This window comes from Salmo trutta, chromosome 4, assembly GCF_901001165.1.
Source record: "Salmo trutta chromosome 4, fSalTru1.1, whole genome shotgun sequence".
Taxonomy (NCBI): domain Eukaryota; kingdom Metazoa; phylum Chordata; class Actinopteri; order Salmoniformes; family Salmonidae; genus Salmo; species Salmo trutta.
The window spans coordinates 47,590,048-47,613,719 of record NC_042960.1 but is presented as its reverse complement, the minus strand read 5'-3'; the positions used below and the strand labels follow the sequence as shown (position 1 = coordinate 47,613,719).

General features: G+C 42.1%; 1 protein-coding gene across 9 annotated transcripts in view; it reads left to right on the top strand.

Moving 5' to 3' along the window:
* The first annotated feature begins 5,765 nt into the window (after positions 1 to 5,765).
* LOC115192476 (guanine nucleotide exchange factor DBS) overlaps positions 5,766 to 23,672 on the top strand; it is an 85,743-nt gene continuing 67,836 nt past the window's right edge. For 5 of the 9 annotated variants that reach the window (XM_029751026.1, XM_029751025.1, XM_029751022.1 and 2 more), the window contains exon 1: positions 15,327 to 15,825. In XM_029751026.1, coding sequence (XP_029606886.1) covers positions 15,621 to 15,825 — 205 coding nt within the window. In that variant the 5' untranslated portion in view covers positions 15,327 to 15,620. Of the gene's footprint in view, positions 5,784 to 5,925; positions 6,122 to 14,604; positions 14,670 to 15,325; positions 15,826 to 23,672 lie in introns of those variants that run through there. The other 4 variants (XM_029751019.1, XM_029751017.1, XM_029751021.1 and 1 more) reach the window with 3 other exon arrangements.

The following is a 23,672-nucleotide window of genomic DNA, read 5'->3' as shown; positions in this document are numbered from 1 at the left end:
AATAAGGGACTCAAGGAAGTCCAGAGTATGATCTGCTCCACAGTTGCAACATTTTCCATTCACAGATTCTTTAATAACATACTTATCCCGTCTGCAAACATTTGACAAGTGGCCATATCTTTTACAATCCCCACAGCAAATGCTCTCAATGCACACTGTTACGAACCGGCTCAGAGTTCGCAACAAAAGGGAGACAACGTGGAGACAAGGAGTATCAAAATATATATTTATTAAATAAAGTAACTAAGTAATTAACAATGGTGTGTGTAATCAGTAATCAGTAGTGTAAGTGAGTGTTTTACATACCTGAATGTAATAATGCATTGTGTTGAAAGGTGCCAAACCAAATAACCAAATAACCAAAAAACCACAAAACCACAAAACCACAAAACTACACAACCAAAAATCAACAAAGTGTCTGCGTGGAGAGAGTTATCTTAATGACTGTGGAAGAGGTGTCTTTATCCTGGGACACACCCGAGCCCAGGTGTTTCCCATCTAGCTGACGACCCTTCCAACTCCGCCCACTGGCATCCTAATAAGGAACAAGAGCAAAGAGAGAAAATACAGCAGACAGAGTGGGAGGGTCGTCACAACACCTCACATATCCAAGCTTCCTCTAGCTCTCGAAAACTCTAGGCAGCATTCTGCCATTAGCTTCCCCCACGATTGCCTAATGTGAAGTAGGATACAATCCCAACACTGTTTTAACATTTAGAAATGTCAATAATCATCACTCGTGATACGGCTTTCGAAACATATGGCTCTTAACTTTCATCAACAAGAAAGAATCCTTCAAATAAAAAAGATACACTTACTCTAGCAGTTTTGCACAGGCTGCAGAGCCATTCAGCTGTGGATGCCTCCTTCTGATGAAACTACACTTCCGCTACACTTATTATGCTCATACACAGGTGTTTCGGAGCATACTAAATAGCTAATTAGCACAGGAGGTTGCCTCTTGTATTCTGTCTGTTTTCTGTAAACAAGCACTGTAACCCTAACAAGGTGTGCATCAATTTAATCTTTCATTTTTTGAAAATTACTTCTCGCTGAAATGAAAGTTAAAGTCCTTATGCTTCCAATACCAAGTGACGCGTGTTAACGTTCAGGTTGAGCGTCAGGGATTTTAACAAAACTCAGCGCTACAGAAGACGCCTTCATCCAATGACTCTTATGTGTAATGTAATGGAACTGAGGGTGTTTTCACATAGTCCTCTTTAAAAGAACCGATCTTAGTCAACTTTAAAGTGAACTCTGGGGTAGAAAAAAGCTAAATAACTCAATTATCTTTGTATTCACACTGTCCTTGCATTGGAATGAAGATTCAACTCTTTTGCCAGTTCACTTCACCCATTTTGTGGTCTGAGTCCTCTTTGCATTCACATTGCTATGTTTAGAAAGGAACCAATCACTTTTTCCAACATTCACTCAATAGACTCTGGGTTTTTACAAAGTGCAGGACAAGCCATTCCATCATAACGTGTTAACGGACAGCTAGATATACCTACTTACATTTTGGAAGATAATAGATTGCATTTAACTAAAAGATTAGACATAATAATTGTAATAATAATACATTATTAACATGTAAATATGATTGATAACAGAATAAATAGAGGTAGAATAACTGCAGGTTAAATAATGCTGTAATTAAAAATTATACACCCAATGTAGGCCCCTTTAAGCAGCTAGTATTGATTTTGTACCCTATGTTGTGATTCTCACCAAATATGTTGTCTTCTCACACTATTCAAACCCCACAATTGAATAAATAACTGACGAATCTCTCTTAGCCTATAGATCACATTATTGCAAACAAATAATCTGCACTCAAAACTTTCTGTGCATCTATAATATCCAAAAACAAAAAAAATTCCCCCGAACCTGCACATCATATTCTCTCTTTTGTGGCACCAAAGTAAGTGGGTGTTTATGGCAGAGGAAACGGTGTTGCAGTAGTCAAGTGTGTGGCGCAGGAGTAATGACAAGCGAACTTGGGGAGCTTTGTGTCCACATTGCGCTAAAAAAGGGAACGGACCGAAGAATTCAAGTGAACTTAACTCAGACCACCTCTCCAGATGGTCTCAGTTCCGTTCGCTTCGGGGAAGTTCCTTTGGAGTTTTCACACTCTGCACAAAAAAAAAGGAACCAAGTGTGAAAAGACTCGAGGTCATGATCAAGGGCTAATGCAGCGTTCAAAATAACTGGGAACTCGGCAAAAACGATGGCCAACTGGGAAAAATCGTTTAACTGGTCATCCGACAAGGAATTCCAAATCAGGAAATCTGACATCTTTTGCCGAGTTCAAAACAACTGGGAACTCGGATATCTCAGACTTCTGAGTATTCAAAACAACTGGGAACTCATGGAAAAAACTAGCTGTGACTGGGAAAAATCTATTTCAATGGTCATCCAACTCCGAATTCCAACTCGGGAACTCTGGCTTCTTTCTAGAGCTCTGAATTTCCAACCTGAAGATCACTGACATCCTGATTTGACCTCATATTTTTCTGAGTTCCCAGTTGTTTAGAAAGCAACATTTCTAGAGCGCCTACTTTCCAACCTGAAAATCACTGAAGTCATGATTTGACATTGTTTTTTGGGGGCGTTCTCATGTCACGTTCACATGCTAGACGGAACTAGGAAACTCAGAAATTTCCGACTTGCTGATTCGTTGAACACTGCACTGTTTGTAACTACAACCTATTAGCAAGTCGGACATTTGACTTTCCCAAACAAAATCGTTTTGAATGGTCATCCAACTCTGAATTCTGAAGTCAGAAACTCGACCATTGTTCTATAGCTCTGACATTGCGACTTAAAGATCACTGACGCCATGATTTGACTTTTTTTCTGAGTTCCCAGTTGTTTTGAAAGCACCATAGCTCCTTTAGCAGGCACCCTGCTCTGAAGACCAATTCAGGTCACTTTTGCCAAATCCAGTGCGCTATTCTTCTTCTCCTTCTTCTTCGATGAGGTTTAACAGCGGTTGGCATCCAATAAATGTTGCATTACCGCAACCTACAAGACTGGAGTTTAACTCCCTTATACTTTGATTGAAAAAAATGTCATAAATAAACAAATACCCTACCACCGAATACTCACAAAAAAATTACATTAATAAATAAAGCACCACCCTACTCTATTTAAATCCATTTAGTCCTACTTCAGGCCAACAGTCTGAAAGGACGGGACACCACCACTTAACACACTGTAACTCTTCTGACGTCAAGTCTCGCACACCCAAATACCTCTCTGCAGCTGCCACCACAACCTCAATTTTCTGCTACTTAAGTTCCATCCCTGCAGTACAGTTGATAACCATTGCTATAAATGCTAAAAATCCAATCTCACTGAAACGTATATAACTTGTTGGCCTATCCCTCTGTACTGGTAGAGATCTACTACTCACACCACTCCTCTCAGGATCCCTCACCCTTGACCCATCTTCCTCTACTTTCTTCACTGCTTCAGCATATGACAACTTCTGCACTACTCTAACCCTGGAAACCTCAACCTGCCTCTCTGGCACCGGACATTTCGAATCCCCAGCCCTATGGGTGCCTCTACAATTAACACATACCACTACTTTCCCCAATGCTATACATTCCTTTGTCTCATGTCCTTCTGCACACTTCTCACACCTAGGAACCTCCCTCCTACACACTGCTGCCACATGCTCATAAGCTTGACATGTGTAACAATGTAATGTATTCGGCACAAAAGCTCATATAGGATAACTTATATATCCTTACATCACTTTGTTGGGCAAAGACTCAACATCAAAACTCAAAAGAACAAACAACGACTCATCTGTTTCACCACTCACTCCACTCTGTCTGCGTCGCACCAAACGACGAGCATCACAAACATCGGGAATCTTCTCCTTCAGTTGGTCAACTTTCACATTTACCGCTACACCAGTAATCACTCCTTTCAATGGCGCCCTTTTCTTGAGAGCAAAACAATTCACATCTCTTGCCTCCAATCGTTTAACGTGGAGCGCCTGCTCCCTCTAACCAGCAGAAACACAAACAATTATCACAAGACCATTTCTGGTTACCCTCACCGATATCACAGCACCCAACTCTGTTTTCACCCACCCTGAAACCACAAATGGATCAGCGAAAAGGCAAGGGTCCACTTTTTCCAAAAACTTCACTCCTACTGTCACAGACTCATCTTCATCCTGACCCTCAGTGCAAGCCTCAGGCTCAGAAAACTTCACCACACCTACCACCTCCGATACTTTTCCCTCATTCACTTCCATTTCTTCTCCTGTCTTCTGCTCACTCTGCTTGCATTTTCTACCATTCTTCTTTAACAAACCATCTCCCTTTTTTATGCCATTTTTAACCCGACTCAAGCTCACCCTCTTCCTCCCTCTCTCTCTTAGACCTCCTCTGCCTCTCATTTTCCCTCCATTCCTCCCCTGTATTCCAAGTATACGTCTCCTTTTGATAATACTGCACTTCTCCTGACATACATCTTATTCTTGCCTTCTCAAGGGACACCATTTAACCAGCTGTCACAATCTCTGTACAATCAGCACGAACCCCTCGGGATGTAGTGCTCAACAGTGCATCCCACTTGTAAAGCAGCTCCTTCATCTTGATGTTCTTCTTTATCAATAGCTACCGCAACACTTTTCCATTTCAAACAAGCGCGCTGTTCCAACCGCCATCGACCGTCTCGCCATGACAGCATCGCACTATTCTTCTGTTCTTCATTTACACAATTAACCAAAACAAGGCTGCTTCTAGTCACCTTGACTGAATCGACAATCAGAGAGGTGAGCGACAGTAGCATTTCAAAAGTCAGAAGCGGCTTCCTCTCCTCCATCTCTTCTTCATCGACACTAGGGAGGGTCGTTTCTGTTGTACTAGGAATGATGTATGAAAAATAAGTGGTGAAATAAGTTAAAATAATATGTAGGCCTATAGCCTACACATTTTCATTCTGATATTATTGTATGCCTCTCATCACCAGTCACGACCAGCTGTCACGACCAGCTATGCGTCACATGATTGTCTCCAGTGGTACTGGAGTGGGAGCGCAGATGTCTGCTGGGCGGTTTCTCAATGCTCATCTCCTAGGCAATCGCCACGGTCCCAAGAGCACTGGCATGTGGTAAGACGATAATGCTCTTGGCTTGCATTTCATCTCTTGGCTGGATTTCATCAAAATGTGGGAGAGAATAGTAGAGGGGTGGGTTGCCATTATTGGATGGGGTTTCAAAACCAAAAAGAAGGGTAAACAGCCTATTGATGATGCTTTCTTTCATGACATTACAATAGTAATGCTAAATGTATCAATAGTCATATCTACATATTTCATTTTTTATGCTAGTAGCCAATTTCAGCCTACATATTTCCATTATTAAAATGGATGACTTGAAAATCAAATCCTTTACTTACAATATTATATTTTAAATTGCTATAATATTATTGAATATCATAGTTGGATTTCTGTTATATTGTCTGCCATTTAGACAATAATAATTTTCATAATTAATAAAATAATAATAATAATGAATTATATTATTTTCTTGAAACAAAGTTTTCATCATGTCCCATGAGGTACTTTAGCTCCGTTCCAGTGGCTCTATATCTCCAGGTTTTGTGTTAGTGAATCCATTAGCCCCCTATCTCCCCAAGGCAGGTAGCGGCTCTCTGATTTGCTTCCTGGTGTCTGACTCAGCCTTTATTACAGCAAGCCGAGCATCTGCCTGAAAGCACCGTGAAATCCTCCTGATTGGCTCACCCAGTGAGTGTGTGTGTGTGAGTATCCATTATTAATGACACACACACACGTACTATGCTACATTGTATTGTCATTTTTGACGTGAAGAGATATTTTCAGTGGAGTTAGAGGTATCCTCAGACCCTCAAGTTGCTTCCCTTCTTTCCCATCATCCCTCAGAGGTGCTTGCGGACTGGGAGGCATTGTGTGAGGAGGGTGCTTCAGCCTCCGGTGAGGGAGCGTGTTGACGAAGGAGAGTGGACCGAAGAGAAGAGCAGATGCTGCCCACACCCTAAGATGCTCTGCTGGCTGATAGAGGATGAGATGTCTCTGCAGGAGTTCCAGAAACGTGTGGGCTGTGTCATCACACATGTCGGTGAGTGTCCTGTCTTCATCCCTCCATGAGCCATCAGCCAAGGGGATACCCAGCAGCTGCTCCCTGCATGGTCTCCCTATTCCAGACAGCATCTTTAGAGATGCCTAGATATGAAATGCTTGACCATAGAGATACATGTGTGAATATTTGCTCTAAACAGATAGAAATGTCAGGTTTGGGCTGATCATTATTGTTGCAATTTATACACAATTTACATTTTAAACAGTTCAAGGTCAGAGTCAGCCTTACACAAATAACCATGTAGTATGTTGTTGTCTACTACGGTACTCATTAATTTTTTTGACATTTGAGTCATTTAGCAGACACTCTTATCCAGAGCGACTTACAGTAGCAATTAGGGTTAAGTGCCTTGCTCAAGGGCACATTGACCAATTTTTCACCAGGCTGCTCTGGGATTTGAACCAGCGACCTTTTGGTTACTGGCCCAATGCTCTTAACTGCTAGGCTACCTGACACCCAAAATTGGGAAGTGGTTTGTGGATTTATATTTTATTCTTGTGTAGATGTATAATGGACGCATCATGTTCCACTCCAGTCAGACTTGTCATTCCATGCTGGTTGGTGTGAGGTGTAATAACTAGTTGTCACAGCACATCACAGTGAGTGGGTGTCATCAGAAAGTGTGATTGTCATATATTGACAATTACTTTTCTATTCTCTGATAATCCCATCCTATTCTTACTATGAGTTTAATTGTAAATCACTATAACCACATTTTAGAGCCAATATGTATATCATCATGGAGATAGATATACAGTATTTACCCATATGTATGGGTTTCATTACATATTTTATGATACTCAATGTTATTAGCCACAGAAGACAGCAAAACCTAGTATACATCTCTTTAGATTCCTATCTCCCCCTCTCTCACTTCCTCTTGTTCTCCTTCATTCCATATTCTACATCCGGGTCTTCCGGGCTGGGCAGAGGAAGTAGGTTATTGTGCCACGCTGGAGATTGTTACGGAGTGTATTCTATCACTGCTCTAGTGAGGCAGTCAGGCAGCAGCCATCTATTGGGGAGGGGACCATACAGCCAGTTACCATAGAAACCGAGATATCCCAGGCTTGTGTGCATTGGCCCTATTGATTTATGGAAACGGCCTCTCCTGTGTTGCTGTTCGCATCTCTCACTCCCCCAATTTATCAGAGACCCCCAATTATTTTCACTATCACACCCGTAGGGTGGTCTTTGGCCTACAAATAACACATCCATAGACTTGGAGGTCCTCTTCCTTTACTCATTAACCATCATTTAATCATTGTCAGTGTCATGTTATATGGTGAGCGTTATAGATTGCTGTCATCATAACACTTTATTATACCATTCTGACGTAACGGTCCCCACAGTGTCCTTTAATTAAAGGTTCATAATGAGCTTCCCTATACTGAAGATGATTGCCTTGCTACACAAGAGACTGACAACAGTAATGTTATTCTGCTAGTGGCATTTATTCTCTATTGATTTATTTCAAATCAAAGACACACCCCTCTGTTCATCTGTAAGGGATGTAGAGCTGCGCAAATTCAATCACATATTTGACATTAAAAGCCGTGTGTGGGAAATGGTGAGCTTGGCAGCTGATGTCAGCAGCACTACATCAGAGTTATTATTGCAGTTAAACCTTGTAACAGGCTCCATGACTCAGAGAGAAAGAAAGCGAGAGATGCAAGCCTTATCTGAGCTCTCATTGGTGGCAGGTGACATCATAGTTGCCGGAGTGTGAAGGCTGTGTAATTTAGGGTAACGGCGTATGGATTTTATGAATAATTCATGATAGAAATGATGTTGAATTCAAGCGGCTGACTCCTCTATTAAACAGAGTTATTAGAATGATCATAATACAGACCATAGTCCTCTCACAGCTCCTCCCAACAAATTATATTTACAGGAAAATACATGACCTACTTGAAATGGACCTTCAAATAGTTTTCAGGAAAAAAAGATCAGGCACAAGTATGTTATGTTTTGTTGCCTCTAGCAACCGAGGAATTACAGTAGTGCAATGCCTCTTGTGTACTGGGCAATCCTCCACAACACATCCCAAGGATATCTAATATGAAGAATTCAATCTCCAAATCATATAGGAAATATAAACTCAGTATACATGAGTTAAATTCTTAACCTCATAGTCTGCAAAGATTTCTGCCCTGTGTAGCAGTAACCCTAATTTCAGGCTGCCTTCTGAACTATTTAGTAGAGTAGAACAATGGAAATGTGTGGCATCGGTCATCCGTTGTCATGACTTCCGCCGAAGTCGGTCCCTCTTCTTGCTCGGGCGGCGTTCAGCGGTCGACGTCACCGGCCTTCTAGCCATCGCCGATCCACTTTTCATTTTCCTTTTGTTTTGTCTTTGATTTACACACCTGGCTTCAATTCCCCATTTACATGTACATTATTTAACCCTCTGTTTTCCCTATGGTTTTTGTGCATGTTTGTTCATTGTTAAGTGGTTGGTATTTCTGTGAGCTGGTGTTTCCCAACGTGGAATATATTGTTGGTTTATTTTCGAGTAAAGTTACGTTTTTACTCAGTTCTGTGTCCTGCACCTGACTTCATCCGACCCGCCACACACTGACATTTGACATCCGTTGCTAATTGAACTAACGGGATTAGCATGGTCTGGCTACTCAAGGCTGGCCCCAGATACATACTATGTGGTTAACACAGGGAAATGAAACAGTCCATAGGCCTATATAAACAGAAAATACAACCACATCAAAACATGAGCACAGACTAAAGACGCAGCTGACGGGGAATCGTAAAGGCACCAAGGCTGGAGAATGCAGTAAAATGTCAGTGTAATCACTTTGTGGTTTTCAGAGGCATTTTGTTTAAAACATACTTTCCACAGATGAGTAACCATTCTTGGCAGATTCTCACCAAGTGATCAGTGACAATGTACATGTTCCACTGGCTCTACAGCACAGACCTCGATCCTAGACGTTATGTATTTTGTGTGAGCATGTTTATGGTTTCTCTCAGGATGAATGTTGGCTTACTTGTCTGTCATTCATTTTGTTGTAACTCTGGCACTATAGTAGTTATATCCTCTTACAGTAAGCATAGAATCTATTGAGACTCTATGTACATCATAAAGAGTTAAATGGATAAATAGAAAGCAGCATCGTTTTGTCCCGCCCTTTATCTATGTCCCCACCCCTCATCCTCTTAGTAGCCAAAGGGCCATTGCTATCTTCCAAAATCAATACCAGATCCCACCATGAGCACCTGTGCCATGTCATTCTGTAATATTGATAGTCCATTCATAAGCCTTCCTTGGCACAGAAGGAGATCTATAAAAAGTCCAGATTCTATCCCATATGCAGAGAGGTGAACAATGGAAAGGTCAGGAGGTCATCCTCTCTCCTGTTGGAACAGCAGCCCTGGTGTTCATCATCTCAAACGTCCTGATCAGATGCCTTCCTTCCTCACTTCTGACTTCTGAAATCATATCCCCTCACAACAATGCCATCAACTTTATCTCTGTTTTTGGATTTTAGATTATGTGGAATCATAAATGATTGATTGCAGTGATTCGATGTTCATTCATTGACTGCATTTAATCTGTAGACATATCATAGACTGTTGGATTTTGTTTCACTCAGAGGTTGTCAACATATTTAAACCTCTTAAGGTTAGGTAGGTGTTCCAGCCATAGATCTTCCTGGTATCATAACAGCTCTGCTCTTCTTTACCCAGCCAGCCCAGCCTTGTTGTTATGACGTAGGCTGTATTCACACTGCTTCCCATTTGTCCCTCATTTACGTGAAAGGGGCTCTTTGGAAAACGTTTGTCTTATTTTGCACAGCCCCCTTTGGGCATTGGCCAGTATTTGAGTGGTGCTTACAGTAACACAATGGAACAATAGCCCATTGAGTCATAAATCTATTTTAAGAGTCTGGCCTAATTTTGAACTCTAATATGGACTTACTGCTCCAGTTTTCAAGGGCTCAGGGTGGCCCTCAGATCAACTCAGATCAGCAGGGTCAAGCTTCACAGCAGGCTTGGAAAAACAGAGGGCATGTAGGTGGAAGACAGAAGTCAGGCCAGCTAGGACACACAGAGGGAGCACTGGGGATTACTACTCCCCATTCTCCTTCTGTGACCTTGACCTTTCCCACCTTTCCTCTCTGAAGGTAGGTGGGAATTGTTTGTGAGAAGAATTACCTCTCAAGGCTACGGTGTCAATTCATGATCAATAGCACTGCAGATTATTTTTTTATTTTTTTTTACCAGATCCTTAATCTATCTCTCAAGGGGTTGCAGTATATTGTGTGCAGTCACAGCATACCTGATCTTTGAGTCGATTTCCTATCCTTAGTGCTTCTCACGGTTGAGAGCTTTGATGCATGCTCTGCTCCTGCACTGATAACTGGGGCTCACTGCCACAATGTAATAGTGCAGATGATCACAACTCTGAACCAGGGACGACATACTACTCATTTATAATTGAAATGGCACTGAAACTAGCTTTTTCCACAGATGTTTATATAATTGTATATGGTTAGGGTAGGGTTGTTCATCAACATGTTTATGTGAAATAAATACTGTATATGCTATTTGGACTTGGTTGGTTATGTCCTTGCAATAACGAGAGAATAAAGAACTGATTGTGAGGATTAGCAGATGCATTCCAATATGTATCTTTCAAAAACAGGGTGACCTTGTGTTGACAGGCAGATATATATGTGTGAGCCCCATTACAATAGCAGGAAGCAATAAAAGACACTGTGTGGGTATCTGACTCAGTGTGTGTGATCCTGGACCTCGTTACTACCAGCACGGTGCTGTTCAGAGCTCACATATACAGTACTATTCATCAGCCTCCCTATGTGTGTGCAGTGTGTGTGTATATTCTAGAGGGAGGAGTGACTGACAGCTGCCACTGACACTAGGAGAACCTGGCCTTACTGCACTGGTCCTATGCAGTGTGGGCTTGTAGTATGTGGCTGCTCTGTCATTCGTTGATGACAGAGCAGGGTGGGGGTAAGGGCTGGGTAGGCTTCAGAACTGAAGAAGGGAGCATTTGAGAGGACGGATAAAGCGGGCAGGGCGACAGGAATAGTGATCTCCGGATTCAAACATGAGGAGTACGTTTTTTTATATGGCGGTGTCTTGTTCCTGTTTTCATGTTTTTAGAGCACATGCCCCAATAGCAAAGGCCAGCTTTCTGCTCACAGAGCCACATGGTGATGTCATATGATGGAATTTACTCCCTGCCTCTGACCTTAAGTAGAAAAACAAACAGTGCAAATACTCCAATATTCTCCTTGTACAGCAGGTGTTGCTGCTTTTCTAGTCTTTTATGCTGTTAGATTAGCATAGTGGTTTAGAATAGATAATGCCAATTCTGTAATTCAAGATCTTATTGTTGAACTGAAGATATACAGTGCCTTGCAAAAGTATTCACTCCCCTTGGCGTTTTTCCTATTTTGTTGCATTACAACCTGTAATTTAAATTGATTTTTATTTGGATTTTATGTAATGGACATAGAACAAAATAGTCAAAATTGGTTAAGTGAAATGAAAAAAAATATTTGTTTAAAAAATTTGAAAAAATTAAAAACAGAAAAGTGGTGTGTGCATATGTATTACCCCCCTTTGCTATGAAGCCCCTAAATAACATCTGGTGCAACCAATTACCTTCAGAAGTCACATAATTAGTTAATTAAAGTCCACCTGTGTGCAATCTAAGTGTTACATGATCTGTCACATGATAGCAGTATATATACACCTGTTCTGAAAGGCCCCAGAGTCTACAACACCACTAAGCAAGAGGCATCACCAAGCAAGCGGCACCATGAAGACCAATGAGCTCTCCAAACAGGTCAGGGAAAAAGTTGTGGAGAAGTACAGATCAGGGTTGGGTTATAAAAAATATCCGAAACTTTGAACATCCCACGGAGCACCATTAAATCATTACTAAAAAATGGAAAGAATATGGCACCACAACAAACCTGCAAAGAGAGGGCCGCCCACCAAAACTCACAGACCAGGCAATGAGGGCATTAATCAGAGAGGCAACAAAGAGACCAAAGATAACCCTGAAGGAGCTGCAAAGCTCCACAGCGAAGATTGGAGTGTCTGTCTATAGGACCACTTTAAATCGTACACTCCACAGAGATGGGCTTTACGGAAGAGTGGTCAGAAAAAAGCTGTTGCTTAAAGAAAGAAATAAGCAAATGCGTTTGGTGTTCACCAAAAGGTATGTGGGAGACTCCCCAAACATAAGGAAGAAGGTACCCTGGTCAGATGAGACTAAAATTGAGCTTTTTGGCATCAAGGAAAACGCTATGTCTGGTGCAAACCCAACACCTCTCATCAACCTGAGAATACCATCCCCACAGTGAAGCATGGTGGTGGCAGCATCATGCTGTGGGGATGTTTTTCATCGGCAGGGACTGGGAAACTGGTCAGAATTGAAGGAATGATGGATGACGCTAAATACAGGGAAATTCTTGAGGGAAACCTGTTTCAGTCTTCCAGAGATTTGAGACTGGGATGGAGGTTCACCTTCCAGCAGGACAGTGACCCTAAGCATACTGCTAAAGCAACACTCAAGTGGTTTAAGGGGAAACATTTAAATGTATTGGAATGACCTAGTCAAAGCCCAGACCGCCATCCAATTGAGAATCTGTGGTGTGACTTAAAGATTGCTGTACAACAGCGGAACCCATCCAACTTGAAGGAGTTGGAGCAGTTTTGCCTTGAAGAATGGGCAAAAATCCAAGGGGCTAGATGTGCCAAGCTTATAGAGACATACCCCAAGAGACTTGCAGCTGTAATTGCTGCAAAAGGTGGCTCTACAAAGTATTGACTTTGGGGGGGTGAATAGTTATGCACGCTCAAGTTTTCAGGTTTTTTTTTGGTCTTACTTCTTGTTTGTTTCACAATAAAACATAATATTTTGCATCTTCAAAGTGGTAGGCATGTTGTGTAAATAAAATGATACAAACCCCCCCAAAATCCTTTTTAATTCCAGATTGTAAGGCAACAAAATAGGAAAAATGCCAAGGGTTGAACACTTTCGCAAGCCACTGTAGATCTTCTCACATGACATAATCACTGTGAGTACAACATCTGAACTAGTGACCTCCTGCACATCAACACCACTTAGGAATAGGAGTCTGTCTGTAGACACCCATTCTCTCTGCCTGGGAGACCAACTATCTGAGCATAGTCTGTGGAGACTTATCTCAAAGTCATCCATAAAGAAAGTAGGGACATTGCATCTTTAATTTTTTACATATATATTTTATTACATTATATGGAAAATGTGGCAATATCAGATTATGTGATATGTGCACTGTATGTTTGAGATCTTTTTGGACTGAGCTGTTTATTGTAGTAAATGTGTATTGTAGGTGCGTGCAGAGGTATACACTAAAGCCAAATATAGGCCTATCACTGTCATTAAAGTCATCCCTGAATAGACCAGTGTACTAAGATTAGCTAGTGAGAGTGATCTATGTTCATCAGCCAGTGGAAAGGTAAGCTTAAGATACAGACCTGTGTATTATGTATTTTTAAAAGCAGGAAGGCCACTGGCTCCTATTCCATGTGACAAACATCAAGACTATAGTATCACACATATTGGTCATCACTTTGACACTAAATGGACACATGATGATGCAATGGTTAAGTTCTTACAGCACACGGTGTGGTGAAGCCTGAAGATGCAGAACAGGGGCGGCAGGGTAGCCTAGTGGTTGGAGTGTTGGACTAGTAACCGCAAGGTTGCAAGTTTGAATCCCTAAGCTGACAAGGTACAAATCTGTCGTTCTGCCCCTGAACAAGGCAGTTATCCCACTGTTCCTAGGCCATCATTGAAAATAAGAATTTGTTCTTAACTGACTTGCCTAGTTAAATAAAGGTAAAATAAAACATTTTAAAATAAATTGTAAATGAATGTTAGAAAAATGTCAGATAGTAGGCTACAATAGCAGTTCTACAAACTTACACCAAGTGCCATGCCCATGGGTGTAACTTAGTATGATTGAGTGATTATGATTATTCTTCATGATTATTCTCATGAAGTACATCCCCTTTGCCAATGAGAGTGTCTTGGGAGGGAGGGGTGAGAAAGTGCTTCTGAGACAAGGACAGTAAATGAGCTACAGCCAGAAAGAGGAAAAGCAGTGCCTTTTGTGCTGTGTTCCTGACGCACAGTGTCCACACAGCACTCCACATCACAGAGGCTGAATGTTGAGCTGGGTGGGGGAGGAAAGGGAAGCCCCAGTGCCTCAGGGTATAGTTGAGGATATTGGTGTAAACGATGCCAGTCTCCTGAGCTCCACTGGTCACAAGACTTGAACTTAGACCTCTGGCGAGAGCCCTGACAGAACACACACACACACACACGTACCCACACACTCACAGACACACACATTGTAAGGAATCTGCTCCGTGGTGCTCTGCACAGTTTTCCATAACCGCAGCTGGAGCCCTCAGGGCAGGACTGTCGTGTTCAGCGGTCAGGTTCGGTCCAGACAGGAAGACCTCGCCATGGGCTCAGTTATGTGTAAGTGACTGGATTACCTACTTTAAACCTTAATTTACATGTTCAGTGTCTTTCACACTCATACAGGTCTGGTTTTCACGACTCTTTTGCCTCCGAGTTCTGTGAAACAGATGTGATGTAAGCTAAGTTGTGCTACTGGAGAAGCCAGCTCAGTAGATAACAGTAGGCAGGGGCTGGTGGTTGAGTGGAGTTGTGTTTCCTTGTGACGTCTTGAGTAAGGAGCTCTGCGTGCTTACAGGCTTAAGACGTTCAGCAATGTGACCTAACAGAGAGGCCGGTGATTACCCTGTGAACACCTTGTGGGAACCTGGTCACAAATAAAGCTGGGGAATTCAAAATGCCTGATCAATTCACATTGGAATGTATTATACAGTAGAGTTACCTGTTGCTTCTGTGCATACATGTTGTGCTTCACAGAGAAATACATTGCATTTCACTGTTAGATTCTCCCCTGAGTGTGAAGTCACCTAAGCTTATATAGAGGTTACATAAGGAGGGTTTTTGATTATCCTCTGTTGCATGTGCCTGGCATAGAGAGGGAAGAGACGTAGGCAGAGGTCAGAGGCAGCAGCTCACTGGCTCCCGGGACTGAAGAGGAATAATTGCAGTGGTAGAGGCTGGCAGGGACTGGGTGTGTGCGTACTGTGTAGAGTATGTGTTTGTGTGTATGTGTGTGAGATGTGCTGCGCTGAGAGACAGACTATCAGATGGAAGGCACTGTAAGAGAAGAGCGTCCAGGGGACTTGAAAAGCAGACCAGGGGTGATTCAGGAAGACTGAGCCGAGGAGGAGAGGGAAGCTCTGGTAGCCGCTCCGAGCTCTTTCTGTCCCTGTCTCCCTGGGCTGGAGTCTGGACTGACCTTGACTACACTAGGCACTGCGTAGGAAGGAACTACACAGGCTGGTGTGCAGGAAAGCCATCTCTTGAACACGAACGCACACACTCTCAGAGATGAGTAGTGCAGATATTTTGGCACTCTGCTGTGGTGGGATGATGGACGGCTCCTCGCGGTACCAGACCATCCCCTCACGTTGTTCAGCATGCGGGCGGCACACGCGCGGCGCTTCCTCCATGGTGCGTATCTCTGCCGGGGAGATGGAGTCCTACCACCGTTTTCTGGGGGTGTGTCAGAAGACTGAGTCAGCCACGGGGAGAAGTATGTCCTCCCTCTCTTCCCTTTCAACCTCCTTCTCAGCACCTCTCCTTCACTCCGTCCCTCTGTCAGTTTTTTTTAACTAGGCAAGTCAGTTAAGAACAAATTCTTATTTACAATGACTGCTTTGTTCAGGGGCAGAACGACAGATTTTTACCTTGTCAGCTCGGGGATTCGAGTCAGCAACATTTTGGTTACTGGTCCAACGCTCTAACCATTAGGCTGCGCTTGTTGATTGATGTGATGCTGCTAAGGCCCTGCTATGGCCTTGCTATATGTAAATGCTTTGGTGAGATTTCATTAGTCTGCTGCTGATGCTATCTGAGGTATGCCTTTCCTTCTAATATTAGACTGATGCCTTTATGAATAGGCATGGCAGTTCTCACCTTCTCAGACATGCTTATTAAATGCCAGGTTGCTTTCCTATCTGCATGTCAAATGGCTTGCATTGTCCTGGATAGAAAGGTCCACATCACAACAACCTTTAAAAGAACACTTGAGTAGAACACGTCTTATACCATGCATGCAAGCTTGCACAATTTTTTATGTTTCTCTCTGTGGAGTAGTGGCAATGACAGCAGAAAAAAAATGGCTCCATGTTTAAAAAGAATGATAATCTGAATCATGGTGTCTCTGGTTGGATAAAGATGTCCCGTCTGACTGTTTTAAATGTGTGGGAAAAGACTAGCTGGCAAAGTTGAATGATATCACAAAACAACCTACCCAGAAGCAGTTAATGGTCCCACAAACCCTCAATGCCGAGACATGCACCGTTTCTTATGTGTGATTATCCCTTGCAACTGAAGCAAATCGTCACCTATGGTATCCAGTTAGCTGCCAAGCCTATGTCCTTCAGGGCATCTGGTTCAAAATATGTGTATCTGAAGATATAAATGCAATTAAATTGTTTGGGTACATTCAAGTAAGGATATGTGCCACGTTTTGCTCTTCCTGAACTGTCTGCATTCAAAGGTATATCTGAGATAAGGTTCTTTAGTCAGAACAAAGTGACACATTTTATTGCCAGAAAGCAGTTTCTGTATCTGTCCAAGCGCAATTCCAAGAAGTTTTTGATTGTTAATAAGAGAATGGGATATCCGTCTTAATGTCCTGAGTGTAAGACTGAAACCATAATGACCATCACATGGCTTTGACGTCTCTTCCTCAGAGGTCCTTTAATCTCTCAGCACTATAATGACGTCCATTCATTCTGTTCCTAGAACAAGTTTCCACATGAATGTTGGGCAAAATTCATGGTCAAAATCCCAATTTGTTGCCCTATCTTTATCCAATCGGTTGGTTGGTATTCCCTCCATCTGAAGTCCAGATTATTACACATCTGGGGCTCGTCCAACTTCCAAAGACAGTTTTGGCTTCGCTTTCATCTGATATCCATCACAAGGGGAGTTTTGTTATTGGAAGATAAATGGACCTGTCTGACATCCTTTTATTGTTTTCTTGCACGGCCGCCCTTTTCCTGAGTGTCAATGGGAAACGTGCTCTTTTGGACGTATGTGGATTTACGAACAAATATCTACTATATTCAAGCTTCCTCTCCAACAATATTGAAGGAGATTACATCAGTACTGTTTGTAGATCCATGACCATAGAAATGTCCTGGGTACATATGGAATTGTGTACTGTACAGATAGATCCACTGTATGAGACACTGCTTTGTGAGAAAATTAGCAACGCAAGTCAAATGGAGTACATTGATTTCTGTATAAACACAATCAATTCTACCAAATGTATTCAGTTAGATTAACCTTTTAAAAGGTAGTTTTACTACTCAATGGAGAATACTGGACACATATTGTAAGAGGATGTTCGATTTTCTATTTGATCTTCTTACAGAGAGAAATATTAGCAGTCTCATATTCTCCCTGTGTGTAGATATCAGTGTGAGCGTGAGGGCTTCTCCTCCTCTTAAAAGCACTGGTGGAGGGCGGTGGTGGAGAGATGCTTGACCTAGTTCTTCCAAAAAACACTACCTCACTCTGTTTTATGGGCTCCTGCTGCGCTCGGCATGGAGTGTTGGTCACAGATTCTCATGTCCCTTTAGTTAAAGAAAAATTCCACCCAAAAACTCTTGGTATTGGTTTCATTAGTCCATTGTTGACATAGTCCCTAAATATTTTGCTTGTCAGCATTTGAGTTTAAGATAAGTAACTTTTAAAATACAGAAATAGCATTTTGCATCATATGATGCAAAACGCATCATCATGTGATGTAAAAGGCATCATACAGGAATGATTTCTGTATATTGAAAGTTACATATTGTAACGGTTGTCGTCGGGAATGGAGGACCAAAACGCAGCACGAATGTGGATGCTCATCTTGTATTTATTTTTAAATAAAGTGAACACCAAAATAACAAAAACGAAGAACTCACAAACAACAAAACAGTCTTTTCATGCTCACACAGGCAAAACAAGAAACAATCTCCCACAAACACTAAATCAAACACATACCCATATATAGGACTCTCAATCAGAGGCAACTAGAAAACACCTGCCTCCAATTGAGAGTCCAACCCCCTATAAACTAGACAAAGAAATACAAAAGACTAGAGACCACATAGAAATGAAACCTAGAACATAACCCCAAAAACCCAGAAATAATAAATCAAACACCCTACTACATAAAACACCACCCAGACCCACATAAACAAAATACCCTCTGCCACGTCCTGACTAAACTACAATAACAAATAACCCTTATACTGGTCAGGACGTGACACATATAGTGAAAATGTGAGTGTTGTTGTAGTATGATCTAAAATAAGGACGCGCGACAACGAGGTTCTAGCTCCAGCCTATTTATTAACCTAACCCTCGCATGTCATACATAGGTACGAATTAGAGGTCGACCGATTATGATTTTTCAACATCGATACAGATACCGATTATTGGGGACCCAAAAATAGCCGCTACCGATTAATCGGCCAATTTTTTTTTTATTTTTTATTTGTAATAATGACAATTACAACAATACTGAATGAACACTTATTTTAACTTAATATAATACATCAATAAAATCTATTTAGCCTCAAATAAATAATGAAACATGTTCAATTTGGTTTAAATAATGCAAAAACATTGTTGGAGAAGAAAGTAAAAGTGCAATATATCCCATGTAAAAAAGCTAACGTTTAATTTCCTTGCTCAGAACATGAGAACATATGAAAGCTGGTGGTTCCTTTTAACATGAGTCTTCAATATTCCCAGGTAAGAAGTTTTAGGTTGTAGTTATTATAGGAATTATAGGACTATTTCTCTCTATCAGATTTGTATTTCATATACCTTTGACTATTGGATGTTCTTATAGGCACTTTAGTATTGCCAGTGTAACAGTATAGCTTCCGTCCCTCTCCTCGCTTCTACCTGGGCTTGAACCGGGAACACATCGACAACAGCCACCCTCGAAGCAGCGTTACCCATGCAGAGCAAGGGGTACAAACACTCCAAGTCTCAGAGCGAGTGACGTTTGAAAGACTATTAATGCGCACCCCGCTAACTAGCTAGCCATTTCACATCGGTTACACCAGCCTCATCTTGGGAGTTGATAGGCTTGAAGTCATAAACAGCGCAATGCATTGCGAAGGTCTGCTGGTAAAACGCACGAAAGTGCTGTTTTGAATGAATGCTTACGAGCCTGCTGCTGCCTACCATCGCTCAGTCAGACTGCTCTATCAAATCATAGACTTAATTATAACATAATAACACACAGAAATACAAGCCTTAGGTCATTAATATGGTCGAATCTGGAAACTATCATCTCGAAAACAAAAAGTTTTTCCTGTCAGTGAAATACGGAACCGTTCCATATTTTATCTAACGGGTGGCATCCCTAAGTCTAAATATTCCTGTTACATTGCCCAACCTTCAATATTATGTCATAATTACGTAAAATTCTGGCAAATTAGTTCGCAACGAGCCAATTTAACTAAATATGCAGGTTTAAAAATATATACTTGTTTATTGATTTTAAAGAAAGGCATTGACGTTTATGGTTAGGTACATTGGTGCAACGACAGTGCTTTTTTCGCAAATGCGCTTGTTAAATCAACACCCGTTTGGCGAAGTAGGCTATGATTCAATGATAAATTAACAGGCACCGCATCGATTATATGCAACGCAGGACACGTTAGATAAACTAGTAATATCATCAACCATGTGTAGTTAACTAGTGATTATGTTAAGATTGATAGTTTTTTATAAGATAAGTTTAATGCTAGCTAGCGATTTACCTTGGCTTCTTGCTGCCTTCGCATAACAGGTAGTCAAATCAAATCAAAATCAAATCAAATTTATTTATATAGCCCTTCGTATATCAGCTGAAATCTCAAAGTGCTGTACAGAAACCCAGCCTAAAACCCCAAACAGCAAGCAATGCATGTGAAAGAGGCACGGTGGCTAGGAAAAACTCCCTAGGAAAAACTCCCTAGAAAGGCCAAAAACCTAGGAAGAAACCTAGAGAGGAACCAGGCTATGAGGGGTGGCCAGTCCTCTTCTGGCTGTGCCGGGTGGATATTATAACAGAACATGGTCAAGATGTTAAAATGTTCATAAATGACCAGCATGGTCAAATAATAATAATCATTGTAGTTGTCGAGGGTGCAACAAGCACGTCCGGTGAACAGGTCAGGGTTCCGTGGCCGCAGGCAGAACAGTTGAAACTGGAGCAGCAGCATGGCCAGGTGGACTGGGGACAGCAAGGAGTCATCATGCCAGGAAGTCCCGAGGCATGGTCCTAGGGCTCAGGTCCTCCGAGAGAAAGAAAGAAAGAGAGAATTAGAGAGAGCATATTTAAATTCACACAGGACACCGGATAAGACAAGAGAATACTCCAGATGAAACAGACTGACCCTAGCCCCCCGGCACATAAACTACTGCAGCATAAATACTGGAGGCTGAGACAGGAGGGATCAGAAGACACTGTGGCCCCATCCGATGATACCCCCGGACAGGGCCAAACAGGCAGGATATAACCCCACCCACTTTGCCAAAGCACAGCCCCCACACCACTAGAGGGATGTCTACAACCACCAACTTACCGTCCGAAGACAAGGCCGAGTATAGCCCACAAAATCTCCGCCATGGCACAACCCAAGAGGGGGCGCCAACCCAGACAGGAAGACCACGTCAGTGACTCAACCCACTCAAGTGACGCACCCCTCCCATGGACGGCATGGAAGAACACCAGTAAGTCAGTGACTCAGCCCCTGTAATAGGGTTAGAGGCAGAGAATCCCAGTGGAAAGAGGGGAACCGGCAAGGCAGAGACAGCAAGGGCGGTTCGTTGCTCCAGCCTTTCCGTTCACCTTCACACCCCTGGGCCAGACTACACTTAATCATAGGACCTACTGAAGAGATAAATCTTCAGTAAAGACTTAAAGGTTGAGACTGAGTCTGCGTCTCTCACATGGGTAGGCAGACCATTCCATAAAAATGGAGCTCTATAGGAGAAAGCCCTACCTCCAGCCGTTTGCTTAGAAATTCTAGGGACAATTAGGAGGCCTGCGTCTTGTGACCGTAGTGTACGTGTAGGTATGTACGGCAGGACCAAATCGGAAAGATAGGTAGGAGCAAGCCCATGTAATGCTTTGTAGGTTAGCAGTAAAACCTTGAAATCAGCCCTTGCCTTAACAGGAAGCCAGTGTAGGGAGGCTAGCACTGGAGTAATATGATCACATTTTTTGGTTCTAGTCAGGATTCTAGCAGCCGTATTTAGCACTAACTGAAGTTTGTTTAGTGCTTTATCCGGGTAGCCGGAAAGTAGAGCATTGCAGTAGTCCAGCCTAGAAGTAACAAAAGCATGGATTCATTTTTCTGCGTCATTTTTGGACAGAAAGTTTCTGATTTTTGCAATGTTACGTAGATGGAAAAAAGCTGTCCTTGAAACAGTCTTGATATGTTCTTCAAAAGAGAGATCAGGGTCCAGAGTAACACCGAGGTCCTTCACAGTTTTATTTGAGACGACTGTACAACCATCCAGATTAATTGTCAGATTGAACAGAAGATCTCTTTGTTTCTTGGGACCTAGAACAAGCATCTCTGTTTTGTCCGAGTTTAAAAGTAGAAAGTTTGCAGCCATCCACTTCCTTATGTCTGAAACACAGGCTTCTAGCGAGGGCAATTTTGGAGCTTCACCATGTTTCATTGAAATGTACAGCTGTGTGTCGTCCGCATAGCAGTGAAATTTAACATTATGTTTTCGAATGACATCCCCAAGAGGTAAAATATATAGTGAAAACAATAGTGGTCCTAAAACGGAACCTTGAGGAACACCGAAATGTACAATTGATTTGTCAGAGGACAAACCATTCACAGAGACAAACTGATATCTTTCTGACAGATAAGATCTAAACCAGGCCAGAACTTGTCCATGTAGACCAATTTGGGTTTCCAATCTCTCCAAAAGAATGTGGTGATCGATGGTATCAAAAGCGGCACTAAGATCTAGGAGCACGAGGACAGATGCAGAGCCTCGGTCTGACGTCATTAAAAGGTCATTTACCACCTTCACAAGTGCAGTTTCAGTGCTATGATGGGGTCTAAAACCAGACTGAAGCGTTTCGTATACATTGTTTGTCTTCAGGAAGGCAGTGAGTTGCTGTGCAACAGCTTTTTCTAAATTTTTTGAGAGGAATGGAAGATTCGATATAGGCCGATAGTTTTTTATAATTTCTGGGTCAAGATTCAGCTTTTTCAAGAGAGGCTTTATTACTGCCACTTTTAGTGAGCTTGGTACACATCCGGTGGATAGAGAGACGTTTATTATGTTCAACATAGGAGGGCCAAGCACAGGAAGCAGCTCTTTCAGTAGTTTAGTTGGAATAGGGTCCAGTATGCAGCTTGAGGGTTTGGAGGCCATGATTATTTTCATCATTGTGTCAAGAGATATAGTACTAAAACACTTTAGTATCTCCCTTGAGCCAAGGTCCTGGCAGAGTTGTGCAGACTCAGGACAAATGGAGCTTTGGAGGAATACCCAGATTTAAAGAGGAGTCCGTAATTTGCTTTCTAATGATCATGATCTTTTCCTCAAAGAAGTTCATAAATGTATTACTGCTGAAGTGAAAGCCATCCTCCATTTGCGAATGCTGCTTTTTAGTTAGCTTTGCGACAGTATCAAAAAGAGATTTTGGATTGTTCTTATTTTCCTCAATTAAGTTGGAAAAATAGAATGATCGAGCAGCAGTGAGGGCTCTTCGATACTGCACGGTACTGTCTTTCCAAGCTAGTCGGAAGACTTCCAGTTTGGTGTGGCGCCATTTCCGTTCCAATTTTCTGGAAGCTTGCTTCAGAGCTCGTGTATTTTCTGTATACCAGGGAGCTAGTTTCTTATGACAGATGTTTTTAATTTTTAGGGGTGCAACTGCATCTAGGGTATTGCGCAAGGTTAAATTGGTTAGGTGGTTAACTGATTTTTGTCCTCTGACGTCCTTGGGTAGGCAGAGGGAGTCTGGAAGGGCATCAAGGAATCTTTGGGTTGTCTGAGAATTTATAGCACGACTTTTAATGCTCCTTGGTTGGGGTCTGAGCAGATTATTTGTTGCAATTGTAAACGCAATAAAATGGTGGTCCGATAATCCAGGATTATGAGGAAAAACATTAAGATCCACAACATTTATTCCATGGGACAAAACTAGGTCCAGAGTATGACTGTGGCAGTGAGTAGGTCCAGAGACATGTTGGACAAAACCCACTGAGTCGATGATGGCTCCGAAAGCCTTTTGGAGTGGGTCTGTGGACTTTTCCATGTGAATGTTAAAGTCACCAAAAATTTGAATATTATCTGCTATGACTACAAGATCCGATAGGAATTCAGGGAACTCAGTGAGGAACA